This window comes from Sciurus vulgaris (assembly GCF_902686455.1).
Source record: "Sciurus vulgaris genome assembly, chromosome: 7".
Taxonomy (NCBI): domain Eukaryota; kingdom Metazoa; phylum Chordata; class Mammalia; order Rodentia; family Sciuridae; genus Sciurus; species Sciurus vulgaris.
Window position 1 is genome coordinate 34,565,592 of NC_136467.1, and position 18,161 is coordinate 34,583,752.

General features: G+C 36.4%; 1 protein-coding gene across 15 annotated transcripts in view; it reads left to right on the forward strand.

The window, feature by feature from the left end:
• EPB41L2 (erythrocyte membrane protein band 4.1 like 2) overlaps positions 1–18,161 on the forward strand; it is a 193,489-nt gene that overhangs the window by 112,979 nt on the left and 62,349 nt on the right. For all 15 annotated transcript variants that reach the window (XM_079148171.1, XM_079148164.1, XM_079148176.1 and 12 more), the window contains 3 exons: positions 181–285; positions 10,706–10,748; positions 14,828–14,903. In XM_079148171.1, coding sequence (XP_079004297.1) covers positions 181–285; positions 10,706–10,748; positions 14,828–14,903 — 224 coding nt within the window. The remainder of the gene's footprint in view (positions 1–180; positions 286–10,705; positions 10,749–14,827; positions 14,904–18,161) is intronic.

The window sequence follows — 18,161 nt, forward strand, 5'->3', positions numbered from 1 at the left end:
ATGATGGAAATACTAAAAGTAAAAGATAAGTCACTTTTTATATTGTTAAAACATTAGAAAACAAACTTTTGTTTTAATTTATAGTAAATCATGCATCTGATCTCATGCTCTTAAATTTGCAGTACTTGTGGAATTTTTGGTGCTTGAAAATTAAAGGTTCTTTTTTTTTTTCCCCTCCAGAAACGTGCTAAGGGGCAAGTGTTATTTGACAAGGTATGCGAACACCTCAATCTTTTGGAGAAGGACTACTTTGGACTTTTGTTTCAGGAAAACTCTGAGCAGAAAGTAAGTGATTTCAACTTTATTTATGTCCTTTTAGAAAATACTGTAGTTTTTCCTTTAGTTTTAAAGTAACTTTTGTGTTTATTATGGGATATTTTATATTTATTGTAAAAATTTGGTGAATATGTAAAAATTATCTTGTGTGAGAGAACCACCTGTAACTTTTTAGCTTAGATATGTGTGTTCTTTCCGTTTATATCATGAGCAGACACAGTGGAACCTTTTATCCTATGTGAATTATTTGAGACTGAACTGATTTTAAAGTTATCTTAAATTTTTATTTTTTGAATTCCTAGTGCAGTCAATCCACATAAAAAATTGATGGGGGAGAAAGTACTTGAAAAATACATATATTAAAGTAAAAGATTTTCAGTGTTGGGAAAATTCATGTTCTAGCAAAAAGTATGGACAACATAGACTTTAATAAAATTATATCTCAATCATGCCATATTTCTGGATTTTAGTGGTAAGTATAGTAGATGGCCAAATTTCCACATATAGGTGGGCAGTCACCTGCATACTAGCTATTAGGTATGCCTGAAAAGTGGAGGAGATGTAGTGAAAGGAATATCAGGAGAAGAGTGCCCATGTACGCCTGTTGGGAAGCTCAGGAGAGAGTGTTGGCCCTGATATGGCAGATGTGTGAGAGAAAAGATGCTCTTGTAGGGCGGTTGGAGACAAATGAGCAGCTAGGGGCCAGCCTGATTCAGGTAGTAGGTTTGATTAGCCATTAAAGACTCTGGAGACCTGTCTGATACCAGTAGTTGGTTGAGATTGTTTTTGCTCCAGGAATTTCCCAAGACAGTAAGTAAGAACATCATGGTGATCTGATGCTTAATGCTAATTCCAAGGAACTTCAGGACTTCAAAATTTCATAAATGAACTAAAGAGGAAATAATAACTAGTCCTGGCAGAACCAGAATTAACCTGCAACCTTTCTTACTATAGATAAAGAGCTTTTTCTCTTTACTCCTACTTTACTTTGAGTCTTGGGATTTACTTTGGTTGAGAAGATGCTGAGTATAGGAGTGAAGAATAAAAGTTATACCCTATGGAGGAAGTCCTTTTAGTCTGTTAGATTGTGACTGTAGACAGTAGTCACTGTGACCATTATGTCAAGGATGCTCAGAGCACTTGGTCACAGTGAATGGGATTACTGTGCAAATATCTAAGATTCAAGCCACAGTTAGTAGAACAGAACAGTCATTAGAGGAACATGATAATTTTTTTATTTGCTTATGTGCAATCATTGTTTGTATTTACATGTTCCACTAATAAAGTATGGTATACTAAGGGTGATAATTTAAATTTTTTCAACTCATCTTGTTTTAAATCGTTGATACCTAATTTGTAGCTTAATTTTGTTTAAAGACAATTTAAATTGTGTGCCTCTCTGCTAAATAGTATGTGAGTATGCTTATTAGATCTCTGTTTAGAACTTTTTCCCAGAAGTAGTAATCCATGTGTCTAAATGAATTAGGTGCTCTTTTAAGACTAGAAATTTTAATCATGGACTCATTTGTTGGCCCTCGAATCTGCAAGAGAGAAAATGGTAGGAACTTGGCTATTATATCTACTTTTTTTTTTTTTTTTAGATTATATATAGGTGGATTCAGAGGAGCAATTAATATTTGTAAAATAGGAATATAGTTCAGTATTTTATAAAATAATGTAGAAAATATGCTGTGTTAGTAAAAATAAGGATATACTGCATTAAGAATCTAGTATTTCTGAAGCACTAGTTTTACATAAGAAAAAATACTATATAGATAATAGGATTTGATAATTCCCACTGTATGTATCTGGTCCATATCTTACATCTGAATTTCACACCCATATACTTATTAACCTACTGGACACTACATGCAATTGTTTAAAAGAAAACTGGTCATCTTCCTCTTAAATATCATCTGTCTCTTGAAGAATTGTTCTAGAGTCCTCTTTCCTCCTTACCACCTTCCATTCCTTATCAGTCAGCAGGGTCTCTTTTCTACTTGTTTTCTACATCCCTCTCCTGTTCTCTTTGTCCACAGATCTTGCTTTGGTTTAGGCCTCTGACATCTCTTGTTTTGACTAATTTATTTCTCCTAACTGGACTAACTGCCTGTAGACCTAGACACCCTATAATCCTGATTTTTCCTGGCTTAGAACCATTTAATAGATACAGTCTCTAAACTCCTTAGTGTGATTTACAAGGCTCTTGGTCACATGACCTTGATCTGCTTGAGCTAATTCCCAGTAATCTCTTACATGCAATCCACATTGAGAATATTCCAAATTCTCTTAAAATGAGCCTTGCCTGTATACACTATATCTACTTGTGAATATACTTTTTCTAACATTGGAATGTCCTTTCCATTTCTTTTCTATCTGAGCACCTGCATTTCCTTTAGAGCCACTGTAAGTATTCTACACTGTGAGGTTTTCTTTGCCTTTCACCACCACCCCGCTGCCTCCAAATCAAGGGAAGTTGATAGTTCCTCCATCGTCTCATTACTCTATGATTGCACTTGACAGTGGGATGATGAAGTCTAATGAAGTGGAGAATTGTGTGGTGACAAGAAGCAGGATTTGGCCTTGGAAAGGAATAGCTGAAGCCAAGACTCTTCCAAGTCGCATCATCCCAAATGATGAACACTTAAAAAACTTAAATTAAGCAACAAATATGCCACTTATGATAACTTCTGAAATACATATTATGTTTTTAGAATTCTCTACTTTTGAGAAAAGGAATAGGTGAATGATTAGAACATTTGAAAAATATTTCATGTAAGTATGAAAAAATATATAAAGGATATACAAACTTTTGATTATAATTTTCTACCTATTTTAATATATTTGTATAATTTTTGTTGAAATATTCCTAGAATTGAAAACTTGGGTCTGAATGGGTTAAGGTCATTAAGGCAGAGAATATAAGGATAAGCTTGGGTGGGTGTACTTTAGTATTCTCATTGACAAAAAGATGCCAGTGCTAAATAAGGAATTCAGAATTTCTTATTTTGTAGTTTCTCTTATGTATGATGAAAATGCTTGTATTAGATGCACATTTTGTACTTAGGCTTTATTTTAACTTAAGAATGTTAGGGGAATAAAGAGTGGGATATCTTTCCTGAGACATTTGCTTTTTAGGAAATGAATGTTCAAATGTAATTAGCAGTGCATTTAATTATATATAATTAATTAACTTTCATAACTTATGTATTGTATAATTTAAAAAACTCTTGTGCACATATGGACAAAATTCAGTACTTAAGATATCTGGGCAGAAGAACTTTTATTCTTCTAGTAAAGATTTGTATAGTGACCTGTCGTTTCCCCCCCCCCCCCGCCCCGAAAAATAATTACTCTTAAAGCAGAATTGACCAAGCTAAGTTACTTTATTTGAACTCCATTCAGTTTCAACAATAGGATACAGGGATGTAAGCTTCTTTTTTTATTTTTTGATGCTGACAGTCGAACCCACAGCCTTGCCTATGCTAATAAAGAACATGTTGTATTGCTAAACTATACCCCCATCCAGTTTGTTTCTTTTTCATGCTGAATGTTATCTGCATCTGTATTTGCAGAATTTTCAGATAATTATTTCAACCTCTTCTAAAGTGAAGGTCAGGCAAAGCCATGATTATTGTATTATGAAAAATTTCCATGGAGAGAATATCTAAACTTTATTTTAGTTTAAGTATCTCCCATGGTTTAGATGCTGAGTTGGAAGCCCTTCAGTTCTTTAAGTATGAACATGTGTTGTTGTTAGTGTTAGAACTTTTTAATGTCTGTTGAGAACTCATAATGTATACTTGACTGTGGAAAATGTTAAACTATGTAGAATCAAGCAACATGTTATTGTTTTATAAATAGAATTCCAAGTCCATGTAGTTCTTATTCTTATATTCATGTCTAAGTAGACCTATCATTAGGGGTTTTGGACTCTCTTCAATGGGAAAATATTGTCTTGAATCTTTGATGTTAATAGAATTTGGCATTTGGCCCAGGCATTGTAATGTCTTTTTCCTGCAAGTGATATTGCAAAAGTAACTTATTAGAAATGCAGTTGATATCCACAGCTAACTTTATAACTATTAATTAAAGCTGTTGTCTGCTTATCGTTTCTCTCAGAAATAGAACTAACGACTCAAATATTAGATTATTAGCACATGTAAACTCTTTTTAAATAAAATTCTATATTTAATCCAGTTAAACTTTATAATCCCACATTCTCCCAGATGTGTGGTGAATGTTTTACTGTGATATAGAAAGCCTGCAGCTTTTCTTCCAACACCAGCATTCAGTAGAGTTCTAATAGACCTAATTTAGGTCTAATAAAGTTATATTAAAGGGGAATCAGTTTAAATGCTATAGATGCCTATGGAAAAGTGCCAATTTAAAACAAAACTACCCTTATGTTTTTAACATTTGGCAATACAGTGTGCATTAGGTCAAATTAGAGATCACCAAGAACAATTGAGAAGGCATGACTAGGCATTTGGAGAAATTGCTCACCTTGGGAATCTTAGGGTCTACCCTGAAAGGGGAATTCAGAGAGGTGGATGATTTTTTAAAGAAAATAAATGTTAAAAGAGCAAAGCAGAGTTTGTTCAGGACTATCTGTGTTAGTTCCAGGGACCACTGCAGTGAGGTGTTTGGTAGGTGAGGGAGATTGGGCTCAACTCCAAATATAAGGAGAAGTAGGAATTTATAGTGTGTGTGGGGTGTTCAGTGAACAGAAAATTACTAAAAGGAAACACTAGAGGATTCACAATTAGGGGCATCCTGGCCAAATACCCTAAAGAGTTATTGATGACCACAGACCAGGTGATCTGGCGATGCCTATGGCATGATGTTGGATGAATAACCCCATCAAGATAACAAGGGTGGGGATTCTGGCTAAACCAATTTATCAGCAGGGATTATTGCTAAAATCAGATGATGCATAGATGACAGAAGTCTTAAAGTAGGGGCCTAATTGGGAAGAGACTTCGGAGTCTAATTTTATTGAGGAGAGACTCTTTGTCAGAACTACAAGATGAATTTTGTGAATGTGTTTTGAGTTGTTACCCAGGTCTAGTATGGTCAAGGCATTGCTAATGGCAGTTGCAAGCTCAGATGCTGCTAGGAGACTGCTGGCAGTGATGGCTGCTGGAGGCTGTGGATCTTTGCATTCTTTGGTATAGCGGCTTAATAAGAGGGGAAGGAGTTCAAAGAAACACTTAAATTTTGGACAGTGGAACCTGTGGTCCTGCTAGAGCTTTCTTCAGAAAGTTGTCAGCAATTACAGTGATTCCTCTGTGAAGGCTGAGTGTCCACCTGACAAGTCAGTTGGAATACTTAAAAATGTCTCTACAGGTGACTTTCAAGAAAAGAAAGGAATTTTTGTATGCAAAGAAATTTAGGACTGTGCTGCTCAAAGGGTAGTCCAAAGACCAGCAGTGTTGGCATCACCTTGAAGCTTGTTAGAAATGAGGAATGCTGGGCCTTTAGCCTAGATCTGCTGAATTAGAACTTAGAGTTTGACTAGATTTTTGGATGATTCTTACTTATTTTCTTTTGAGTGTGAGAAGCACTGATTTGGGGAATAAAACATTCTTATAAGGTAGCAGAGGAGTTTGAAAGATCACAAATGCAAAGAGAGTTGGGGGTTTTAATAGCCCCGTATTGTTCAGAATCTCAGAAGTGAGAAATATTTATGGCCTTTCCTCTTTTCTATGGAAATCTGGGCCATATATTCTTTGAGATCTTTCCATCAATAGCATCATATGACTGTATATATTATGATCCATAATCAAGCATTTATTTTTTTCTAGATGTTTATGTTGTTAGAAGATAATTGCGAATCATGTTGAACACTTTTTCTGAGGACACACTGAGAATGTACAGAAAAGTCTGAGGACTTGATTTGCCAAGACTGTTTAACCCTCAGATCTATACAGGATAAAGAGCTGGGCTAAGGAGTTTCTCTAGTCACCTGATAGGACTTTAGAGTAAAAGTATGTATGTACACAACCATTCACTGTGCTGTTTAGGTAAAACATTTTCATAACCTTCTAAAGCAAGTTTTTAAAAATTGTTTTTGTGTCTTGTCTTCCTTTGATCTGGTAAATTCTGTAGGGCTGCTTCTAAGGATAGTGTTTTAAATGTGTAATTATAATAAAGTACACAGGACTACAAAGAAAGTATTTCTCAAAATATTAGTAAGAAATTTAGGATAAATTAGTAGGTACATGTTTTAATTAACATTAATCTATCATATCTAATCCAATAATACCTTCTGATTTCAAAATATTTGTTAGCGTAAATGATACTTTGAGATCTGTAGCTACTGTAATATGATATAGGAAAAAATTTGTTTTTATGGGTGACAAGGTTATCCTGCTGATGTTAATAACTTTTATGTAGTGTATTTATAATAGGTAGTAATGTTAAATTTTAGTTAGAAGTTAGTGAAACTAGAGATGTAACCCCCCACCCCACCCAGTGTGAGTTTATTACTTCCTGATTTCATGTTCTAAGGTGATTTTAATAGTACTGATATTCTAGAACTGGGTTTTAATTTTGGTTCACTTATTTGGAAATCTGTTAGAGGATTTCTTGAAACTGTATTAATTTCTTATTTTACCTGATGTTCATTCAGAAGATAAATATATTTCCTTTCCTGAGTTTATACAGTGAGTTTGGAGTAGGGGAGGCAAGAGAAGGCGAAGAAAAGGCTACCTTCCTTTAAGTAGTTGAGGAAAATATTTTAGTTTTATTTTTTAATAAACCAAGGTAAATTTTATTGAAATATGCATGGGTTTCAACTCTTCTGAGTTTTGCCATATTGTACCTTAAAGTAGGAAGAATTAAGAAAATGCTAATTGTGCTTTGTCACTTGTCTCCTGGAGCTGTCAATTAAATACAGATTCTCAGACTTCTTCCATGGGGAGTGTTTTAGGATGTTCCAGGTGGGCCATGGGTAAATCTGTCTTTTGACACATTTGTCAGATGGTTCCTCATCATCAGGCAAAATCTGGGAAACTTAGCTAGATGATACTATAACATGTATGCAGAAGCACTTAGACTAGTCAGACCAGTAATTGCTACATGAAAAGGAATATATACCAAAAGGTGATAAATTAATTTAGTTTTATTATTGCAAACAAACAAAAAACCAAACAAACAAAACAGCAACAAAAAAACCCTGATCTAGTAAAGTCACTGGGTAAAGTCCTTTAAAGGGGATGCATGTTTAATCTTCAGGAAGCATATGAATGGATTATTGGTTGAAAAGAGCTGCCCTGTCAGCTGGATCTTGTGATCCCCATTTTGCATTTGAGGAAATTGAGCCTTAGAGAAGTTAAGGAATGTGCCCAAGCCACAGTCTATAGAAAGCCAGAATTTGGTTGGACATGGTGGTGCATGACTATAATTCCAGTGACTCAGGAGGCTAAGGCAGAAGGTTCAAAGTTTGATGCCAGCCTCAGCAACTTAACAAGGTCCTAAGCAACTTAGCAAGACCCTGTCTCAAAACAGACTGTGAATGGTAAAGGGTAGACTCAGTGGTAAAGCGCCCCTGGGTTCAATCCCTAGTACCTACCCCCAAAAGGACAGAATTTGACTTCATGTCTTTCTGAGTCCAGGGTCTCTATTCATGGCTGTAATAGTCATATCTTTAAATTGAAAGCACAGTGATGATGCACTGTGATGTGTTATGGGGTGAATGGGGTGTGTGTATATAAGCTTGCATGGCTCCCTATCATTTATCTTATTCTCTGATGTCATTATCTCTTTGTGTCTGCTACTTGGTCCACCCAGCTTCCTCACCCAGCCTTTATTGGGAAATAAATTTTTATTTTTATTTCTGAAAAAAACTTTGTCTATTTTTTTTTTTGCAATTGATAATCCAGATAACAAACTTGTATTTTTGTATAATGTTAAAATTTTAGTTTTACTTGTAAATTTATGATGCTAGGCAGAAGATTATACACCTCTCTCTTGGATGCAGTCCAGTTGGGATAGAAGCTGAATGAAACGTTTTTCTCATTTTTGGGCACTCATCATAGCTGACCATTTGTGAGCCATGATCTAAGTACTTAGAGATAACAATTCAAATAAAAATACATTAATAAAATAATGTAAGTTTGATCATGTAAGATGACCACAGCATGAGAGGAAGGGAGGCAACAATGTCCAGGTAACAGTCAACAGGTATTTATTTAGTACTTACTGGTTGCCTAAAATTGCCAAGCACCCTGGAGAGTACCTAGTACCCAGGAGGTGGTCTGGCTCAGCTTTTGCAAAGATGTAGTACTGGAGAGAGGGAAGACCTCTGTACTCCTTGGCAGGAATGGGGCTTGTAGCATGGAAGCTAATGTAGTTAGAAAAGGCAAGTCCGGGAGGTTAATGGAAGGAGTCATTTCTGCTGTGCTTGGTCACATCAGGTGAATGTGGCTTACCCTACATTTTGACTAGGAGTTAAAATAGGAAAAGAAACCCCTCCAGCCTTTAATATATACTGGCTATTAGTCTTATGGGAAGTTGTCTGAGGATGAAGTCTAAATTTGGCTAGTGGACATGTCACTCATGTTCCTTGCTCTCTAGGGCTCTACTGACTTCCATTGCGCTCTGCAGAAACTGTCAGGTATTTGTACAAGGTGTTGGTGCTTAGGTGAGAGTAGGTGTCAGATGACTAAGACACAGGGTTAGTCCTTGGAGTTCCAGAATACTGTATTCTCTTTGCCATCTTCTGTGGGACAGAGAAGTCTTTTGTTGTTCTACGTCACACACATCTCTATATTAACTCACATTCAATGAGACGGGAGATATGGGAGGGTCTGTCTTCGAAAACAGCAGTTTCCCTTCTACTCTCCTTCTTCTGTGTTAATGGTCTGAGAGATTTCTTTTTTCTTTTTAATTTGTCACCAGTCGTCTCTGCTTCGGTTTTTCTTGGTGTGGTTGTTGCTTCCTTGGATAGAAGTGCCACACAACTGACCCTCCTACACCTCTCCCTTGGATGCACTCCAGTCTGGGCTAGAAGCTGAATGATATGTCTTTCTCAGTTTTGGGCACTCATCATAGCTGGCCATTTGTGAACCAGCTGTTGTGTGGGACAGCAGCTGCAGGGCACGGAAGCTGAGTGCCAGGCTCTTTTCTCCGGGGAGAATTAGAGCTACTCCCTAACATGGCACTAGAGGTACTATTAGAAGGTCCCACTGGCCCTTCATATCAGTGGTCCATGCAGCTGGGACACCAATATATGAAACTACGCCGTGCTCTGATGGCTCTTTATTGAGAGGTTTGAATATCACCAGTGTTAGAGCAGAGCCCCGCACACCTTGGGTCCTCGCTGCCTGGAGTGCAGGCCAGGAACAGTGTAGTAAATCGGAGGGGGTTCACGCAGCTCTGCTTTCAAAGCATACTACTGTTATTGTTTTTAACAGTGAAAGGTCATGTTCTGTTGTACCATTTCAATATATTGTTAAGACAGTAGTTTCTTATTTCCTAAGTAATAATAAGCATTTTGTTTGCTTTGTGTATCTGAATAAAGTTGTTTAAGCACAGATGTTACATGAATCAGACTTATTAAGTGAATTATTTGAATATCTAAGAAAATGTACTTCGTATATTAGTAAGGTAAGTGAACTTCACTAATGACTTGAGAATAGAGTGAGAGACATAAATAAGATATATCTTTAAAAATTTTTTGTGGGGGGGTCTTTTGCTTGCAACTTTGAAATATTCAGTGTCCTCAGGAGGTTTGGTTCAAATTTGGTCTTTCTTACTTTATGGTATTGTAGTGGTTTCATGTCCTTTTCTGTTGACTTTCTCAAAGAACAAAAGTAAGGGGCAAGTAAAAGGGAGTTTCTTAAGATTATGATTTCCAGCATGGAATGAAGTTTAAAAGAAGGAAGGATGTTATAGTAAGGCCAGGAAGGAAAATACTGTTTCCAATCTGACAGTACCTCATCTTAGCATAGTATAGTTGCAGGGGAGAAGAGGCTAAGGTAGGACCTGGCTTTCGAAGCTGAGGTGATTGTGTTTGTTTGGGGAATACAGTTTCAACCTCTGGTTTCCTGTTCACATTTTATCTTTCATGAGTAAGAATCAACTATGAAGAACTCTCATTCCATAGGGGCTATTTGTTGGTAGTTCTGTAAAGTTTACATGTTGATATATTATTTCTCATTATTTGAATAAATGTTTTCAGATCCAAGAGTGTGAGACTCCTGAAATTCACTTTAAAAATATTTAAAGTTTTTATTTCGAACATACTCACTCACTTAAAACCCAATCAGCAAATCAAATCAGGGGAGTGCTAATAGGTGAAACCTACTTTGAATTAAATTTTATTAAAATGTATTTGTACTTGAGTTGTGAATTGTAAATTCTACTGTTCTGATTTCTGGGAAATTTCTTATGCATAATTAACCTTTTTCCCTCCCTTCTGCAGAACTGGCTAGATCCTGCAAAAGAAATAAAGCGACAACTGCGAAGTGAGTATTTAAATAATCATACTTTGAAGTTATTAAGTTAATTTTTCCCTCTGTCTCTTTCCAATCTTTAATTTCCATTTAGACTGGAATAATAAGACAGTATAGAATGTTGAGTTCTATTTTGCATTTATACCATCTCAGAAAGCAATAGTGCAAACAACGTATTTGTAGAATTGTGACTTTATTTTGTCCTTGGCTTAAGGACTCCTACGTTTCAGGAGGCTACAGATGCACGTTCTTACACATTCCTTTTCAGTGTCTACCAGTAGGAGGCAACATCTCACCCTCTATTTCTGGGAAGGAATGAGAGTCTCTTTTTCTGCAAACTTCACTTTGGGAAGGTTACTCTAGATAGACCCGTTGCTGTTACCTTGTCCATTACATTTTGGAAGTGTATTGTTTAATGATAAGCATAGCTGAAGCCCCAGAGGTGTACAGGTACACGTTCATAGGTGCATTGGAGTGACGACTTCATGGGCAAAAGGCAATTAGGACAATCTGAGTTCTCTGAATCATTGCCTCTCGCTCCTTCTGCTCCATATCCCAAGGCAAGAACACGTAAGTGCTCTTGCAGTCTGGGTTTTGGGTTAGGCTGCTTGTTCCTTTCTTCCGACTGCCCCTTTCATTCTCACTGACTTCCAGTGCCCCACTCTAACCAGTCCTAGCCCCTCCAGGTTGTGCTCTGCAAATTGCCTTGCCTGTGAGAGCTGTGCCCAAAAATGTTAGCACCACAGAGAAATCTCTGATAGGGGATTTGAATACTTAGTTTACTTCAGGCTCTGTGAATGACTGAGCAGAGAAGGCAAGGAGCCACCAGCAGCCGAAATGTTCAGACTGGAGAACAAAATGTGAAGGGTGGTAATGTTCACAGCCCTTCTCAGACTGTAGGCCCCAGTGCTGTCCAGGAGAAGCCATTGCCTTGAAGACTGTCCTGCAAAGTGCCCTCACTATTGATTATACACTCTTCTCATGTATTATTTCTAATGTCAAAACCCAGGAACAAATCTAGGCTTCCCTTCTTGTCCTTTCCATCTACCTTCTACATCCACATTTGTTTTCTGTCTCGCTCCTCTTTTGTTAGTCTTCCTATCATTTCTTTCCTTCTATATTCTTTTAAAATATGAATATAGACCTTATTTTTCCCTTTTTGTCTCCTTTTACAGATAGATATATTTATATTCATTTTTTTTTCATTAAAAATGTCTGGCTAGATTAATCTACCTTCCTGACTCACACAGAAACAAGGTGTGCCCTAGGTTGTGGGACTTCTGGTGCTAAAGCTGGAACAGTCCTAGGCAAATTGGTATGGTTAGTTACCCTATCTTTTGACTACCATTCCTGGCGTTTTAGCATTCATTTCCTCCCTCCCTCTGTCTCTCTCTTTTTAATGTATTATCTTGGTGTTTTATCCGTTTGTGTTTGTTTCATGATGGAAAGGAGGGGAGGAATAAGTAGATACATTATGCTGACATCATGGAAGAAACTGTACAGCAATTACTTCATGCTCTGTAAAGTGCAGAGTTCAGAAGATATGGATGCTTGGTTCTTCTACTTTTTCTGAAACCAAACCTGTCTGGTGACCCAGACATAGAATAAGGGCAACCTTTGAAGCATGATTGATGTTCTGTTGAGTTGATGCCTAAGCTTTTATTTTTGGCTTTTGTTTGATTATGTGTGCGCCACTTATTTCAGAGTCATAGATATTACCTGTTGGTAATCTTTTGAAAGAAAACTTTCAGAAAGTTTCAAAATTCTTGAAAGAAACTTTCCAAAGAAAGTCTTTGGAAAATTTTTAGGAAGTAAGACTGTAATGATTATGAATCATATTCCTATGTTTTGATTTTTTTGTGGAGTTTTTTTTAGTTATTTGAAGACTTTTGCCCTTGTAGTTTGGCAAGAAGGATAACAGTAGCAAACAGAATTTGACTGTTTTTGACTGTTGGAGCCAGATCTTTAAATGGTGTCATGTATTGTCTCCATCATGAAAGTGGACTTAGGAAGTGAAGTTTTAGCTGTTGTATTGACCTCTTTCTACCTGTGTTAAGATGGGTGAAAGAACTCTTCTTTTAATTTGTTCCGTTAGACCAGTCTCTACAATGATTTTATTGTTCCTTTCCAGTTAACAGGCTGTTAGCAAAGATAAATATTAATCTTTGGGTTACTTTTGACAATCAACAAACTTACTGATTCCCACTTAAAATTTACCTTAAAAACCTTTATTTTTTTAACTGTATACAAATAAGCTTATGTATGTAAGGCTTACAGGTGACTAAAACAATCTGTAATTAGCTGGACTATTTTTGTATAGCTAGGTAAAACCAGAGTAATATGTAATTGAATTAAAATTTAACTTGAAAATTGCCAATAATAAATTTTATGTTTTCTTTTCATAAAATATGATTATGTGAGGTAATATATATGTTAATTGAATTGATATGGCCATTTTACAATGTATATACATTTCAAACATTGTACATCATAAATATATACATTTTTTCAATTAAAATAAGCATTCATGGGTTTTGGAAGTATATCCTAAAATATGAATTTAGTAGAAACATGCCTGTAGTCATATCCAGGCAAGCACATGCTAGTGTTAATAACCCAGAAAACAAATGAACAAGGGACTATTAAGAAAAGATAATCCAGTGATGACTTTGCTTGATTATGCAGTCACCTCAGGGAAGTGCATATGCATACTGTGTGTACTGTGTTTGACACAGTGCTACAGGCAGTGAAACATCATGTTTCTTCATATTTATGATCCTTATATCCATTTACCATGTTTTAAATGTGTAAAGCAGAACTGAAATATGTTTTTGGAGTTCAGCAGGTTTGATTTTATTAGTGGCACAGTGATGTAGTGAGCCAAAATCTAACAGAAGTACTTGTTTATACATAGTAGCCATTCAGTAGAGACCTGTTGACTTTTGAGTGAGAACTAGTGTACTAATGATGACAAGAACAATAGACAACATTGAACAAGAGGGTGGGATCAAGAAATTTTCAAGTCTATAAATTAAAGATCCTGTGAGACCCTCAAATAAATTGTACACACATAGAAAATTTTCCTGTTTTTGTTGAAAAAATGCTGGGATCTTTGAGCTGAACTCTACATTCAAGCTAGTGGAATTGATTTGGGTCATTTTAGGAAAATAATATTTGCCTTCTCCCTCTCCTCCTTTTTTTCTCCTAAACAAACCAAAACATGATATAGCAAAATATTAATTAATATCAATGTATAAACAGCAATATTTTTCTTTTAATGGGTTTCATGACATGGTTGTTTGACACATGCATTCTTCCCTGCCCCCGCCTTTTGGTACTGGTGATGGAACCCAGGGGCACTTTACCACTGAACTACATCTGTAGTCCTTTGTATTTTTTATTTTGAGACAGTGTCTCACTGAGTTCCTGAGGGTCTTGCTAAGCTACTGAGCCTAGCCTCAAAGTTGCCATCCTCCTGTCTGAGCCTCCCAAGTGGCTGGGATTATAGGCATGCACCGTTGAGCCTGGCGACATACTTATTCTTTATGGCACACTGTAGAACAGTGTGTGTTATATAAAAGTGTATACTCACACTTACTCTATAAAGTCTGGGAAATATTTTGTCTTAAAAGTATTTCACCATTTTACCATACTTTCCGTTTCTTGGGATCTCTTTGAACACTTCCTTTAAATCTTTAATCGTTTCCTGAATAGCTGTTGTGATTACTTTTATTCCTTTTTCCCCAACAATGTAGAGCCCCCCTCCCCTTTTGTGGGTGGAGAGTATTAGCAACTGAAGATCCTCTGTTTAAAACAAATCTCATCTCAACTGTTACGTGGAGGTTATATTAAATATTTTATGTTATAGATCACCATACATAACATTTGTTGACATGCCAATAAACATTTATGAGAAAGTGAACTTAATAGTGCTTTATTTATGTAATTGATTTCTCTTTTTCATTTTTGTTTTATAAATGATATTCTAATAAATTCTACAAACTGATTGTAGTGAAATGAGTCTGTACTATATCATCTTAAATAGTAGACCTCTTGTTTGGGTAAATAACCATGATATTTAATAATTGCAGATCTTCCTTGGCTGTTTACTTTTAATGTGAAATTTTATCCTCCTGATCCTTCTCAGCTGACTGAAGATATCACCAGGTATTTTATGTTTGCATATTAAAATGAATCTTAGAGCTCTCATTTATTTCTGTACCCTGTGGAAGTATGGTAGTAATTTCAGGATTGAACATCAAAGAAATGTTTGAGTAAGTTGAGTTTTAGAAATCTTCTTGGAAATGAGTCATTTCCCAGATAGTTTTGAAACATTGCCAGTTGCAAAAATTTTGTTCATTTCACTTTATCTTCTGTATATATGAGTAATAAAATATTTTAAATGATACTTCTGGCAACTTTGTTTGCAATTTAAATGTATGTTCTTATAGTCCCACATACTCTCAGAGGAAATAAACACTCTAAATAGTTTTCTTGGCCTCCTCAAAAGCTAAGGCACCTTCTAAATGTTAATTCACACTGTGGTGAAGACTTTAATCACATTTAGACAGCCAGTTCCCAAGTTAGGAAAATGGCTGGTCTCCGCTGTGCCCCTGAGGTCTTCAGTTAGCATAACAAATTCGATATTATGCTTTTACAAAGACACTGATGTTCAGTATTACCACTGAAGTGGTTTTTATTACATACGCCTTGTATGCCTGTGTACTAGTCTCTTATTACAAATATGACATAAGGGTAAATGAATGAAATTATTTTAAAAACTCAATTGAACTTGTAATTTTTTTGGTTCTGCTACCTCCCCTACTTCCCTGCCACAGATAAAACCCCATAAAACTAACAGGGTAGACTTTACTATGTAAAGTCAATAGCCATTTTCTTTCTATCCCCTTGGAGATTATGTGGGCTGTAAGAACATATGCTTAAATTGCAAGTAAAGAATTGTTCAGGACTGGGGAGATAGGTCAGTCGGTAGCGTGATAGCTCAGTTGGTAGCGTGCTGGCCTTGCAAGCACAAGGCCCTGGGTTCGATCCCCAGCACCACAAAAAAAAAAAAAAAAAAAAAAAAAAGAATTGTTCAGGAGCAAGAGAGCATTTACTAATCCTGAGAGTGGTATCTAAGGACAGTGAATCAGCAAGTGCCATGACATCTTGGTCCTGCTAGACTGGTAATAAATGAAGGTTTCTTAGCTTTGTTAAGAATAGTATAAGAGACCTGGTGCAGTGGTGCATGCCTGTAATCCCAGTGACTCAGGAGGCAGAGGCAGGAGGATTACAAGTTCAAAGCCAGCCTCAGCAACTTACTGAGACCCTTTCTCAAAATAAAAAGTAAAAGAGGGCTGGGGATGTGGCTCAGTGGTTAAGTGCCCTGGGTTCAACCTCCAGTACCAAAAAAAAAAAAAAAACCCAAAACAACCACAAAAAAGAATAGTATAAAGGGATGATTCTTATTCTTACATATTTTTAAAAGGTTTTTCACGTGGCTAAATAAAATTGTGTAGCATTTGTACTGTTTAGAAAACAAGAGGGTCTAACTGAAAGACTGCCTATATATGGGTCCTGTGCCTTTGATATTCTTTGCTGGTCCAGTTGTTGTTGTTGTACATCGGGTTGTGTAGGTGGTTAAAAATGTGTAATATCCATGTGAGGTAGGAATGGCAGAGGTTTCTTGCCTGTATTAGAAAAATGACAGGCCCTATTTTCATTTTTTACTTGATGAATAGGAATGTACTATATACTAAACTAATTACTATTAATTTAGCTCTGATCAAATTAGCTTTTGTAATTGCAGAGCAGTCTGCTTAAAGCATTAACCCCGACAGGTTGGCGTGTGTAGGGTCCAGAGTTGCCTTTGAAGAATGCATGCAAAGGGACTTTGGGACCCAATGCCCTCTCTATACGTGCACTCTACAGTCCTTGCAGTAATTTGTTTGGAAATGATAATCCTTTGGTGGTTGGAATTTCGTTGCGTCTTTAAGTGCTTTGGGTTTCCATATAAATTAGGCTTGAACATTCTTCTCTCTGGTGTGAGGAATGATAGAATCTTGTATGCTAACTCAAGGCCTCAGGTGCAGCATGAGACCAGCCACCTGCTGCCTAAGTGTGATTAGTTACCATGATATAAATGAATATTTAGAAGGTAGAGTAGTCTTTTGAAGAGGTGAAGAACACTACTCAGAATAATGTCCAAAGAATGCTTTTTCATGTGATGTAAAGGAAATATAGCTAGAAAATTCAGGGGCTTCTTGATGATTTTTGTTTGAAGTTTTTAGGACTTAAGACTTTGAAAACAGAGGAAAGGACCAGTGTGAAAAGTAGTGACAATAACATGAAAAGAAGCAGCAGGATGAAATCTTTGTGTTAAGATCTCAAAGTGCCACAAAATGTGGAGAACTAGCTTTATATATTACTGGTTAAGAACTGGAGGGAAACCTAGTACCATAGTTTAAAATTTCATTTTCTAAAGTAGGTGCAGTTGTGTTCATGTTGTTCTGCAGGTCAAGGAAACATAATCATCCTTAAAAAGAGAGCTTCTACAATGAATAAAAATACTCAGACTGCAGTACTAGTGAGATGACTTTTATTTTCGGGAACTTATCGAGCACTTGATTTGCTAACTGTGGGACCACAGTGACGAGATATGCCTTGCCCAGGGGTAGATCTGGGTGGTGATTCAGGTCTAACTGAACTGGAACTGTGGTGGAATGTGGTCTCTGGCTCATGAACAGAGACCTGACTCAGAGGCCACCACTCCTCTGAACCTATCAGGTAGAGTATGGGAAAAGAATCGGGCTCTAAAACCTAGGTCAGGCAAAAATGACCACAGAAAGAGGGTAGTCTCTCACCAGCAGGAATGACAGTCTCTTAAAAAAAATAATCTTCAAGAATGAGGGACTGCCATCTATTTCAGAGGGGTCAGTGGTGACCCTAGCAAGTGATGAAATTTGAGAGGAGAAAATCTGGTTTTATGATCTCACCAAAAGGAATTGATAACAGGACTGAAAAGAAGAAAAATCCCCATAGAATATGTATCACATGTTTTTGCATGTTGATTTAGTGGAAAGCAAAAATTCTTTTATAACTGTGTAGTAAGCCATTTGAAGCATTGAGAATTGCTCTTACTATTATAACTACTAGTTATTGATTTAGGCACCATGCCAGGTATTTTATTTGTAGTATTTCATTTTTACCATCACCTTCAAAGGAAGGTAGAGTTTGTCCCATTTTTACAAGCAGCATATTAGCTCAGGGTCACAAGAAGTCAGCTATCTGACTTAACAAGTTTGCACGCTTTCTACTAAAAGGGGCTAGCTGCCTCTTTAGATAAGTGAGTGTCAAGAGCCTCAAACTAGATTTAATTATAATTGATACTAAAGACATCTCAGGAAAAAAGAATATGAAATATTA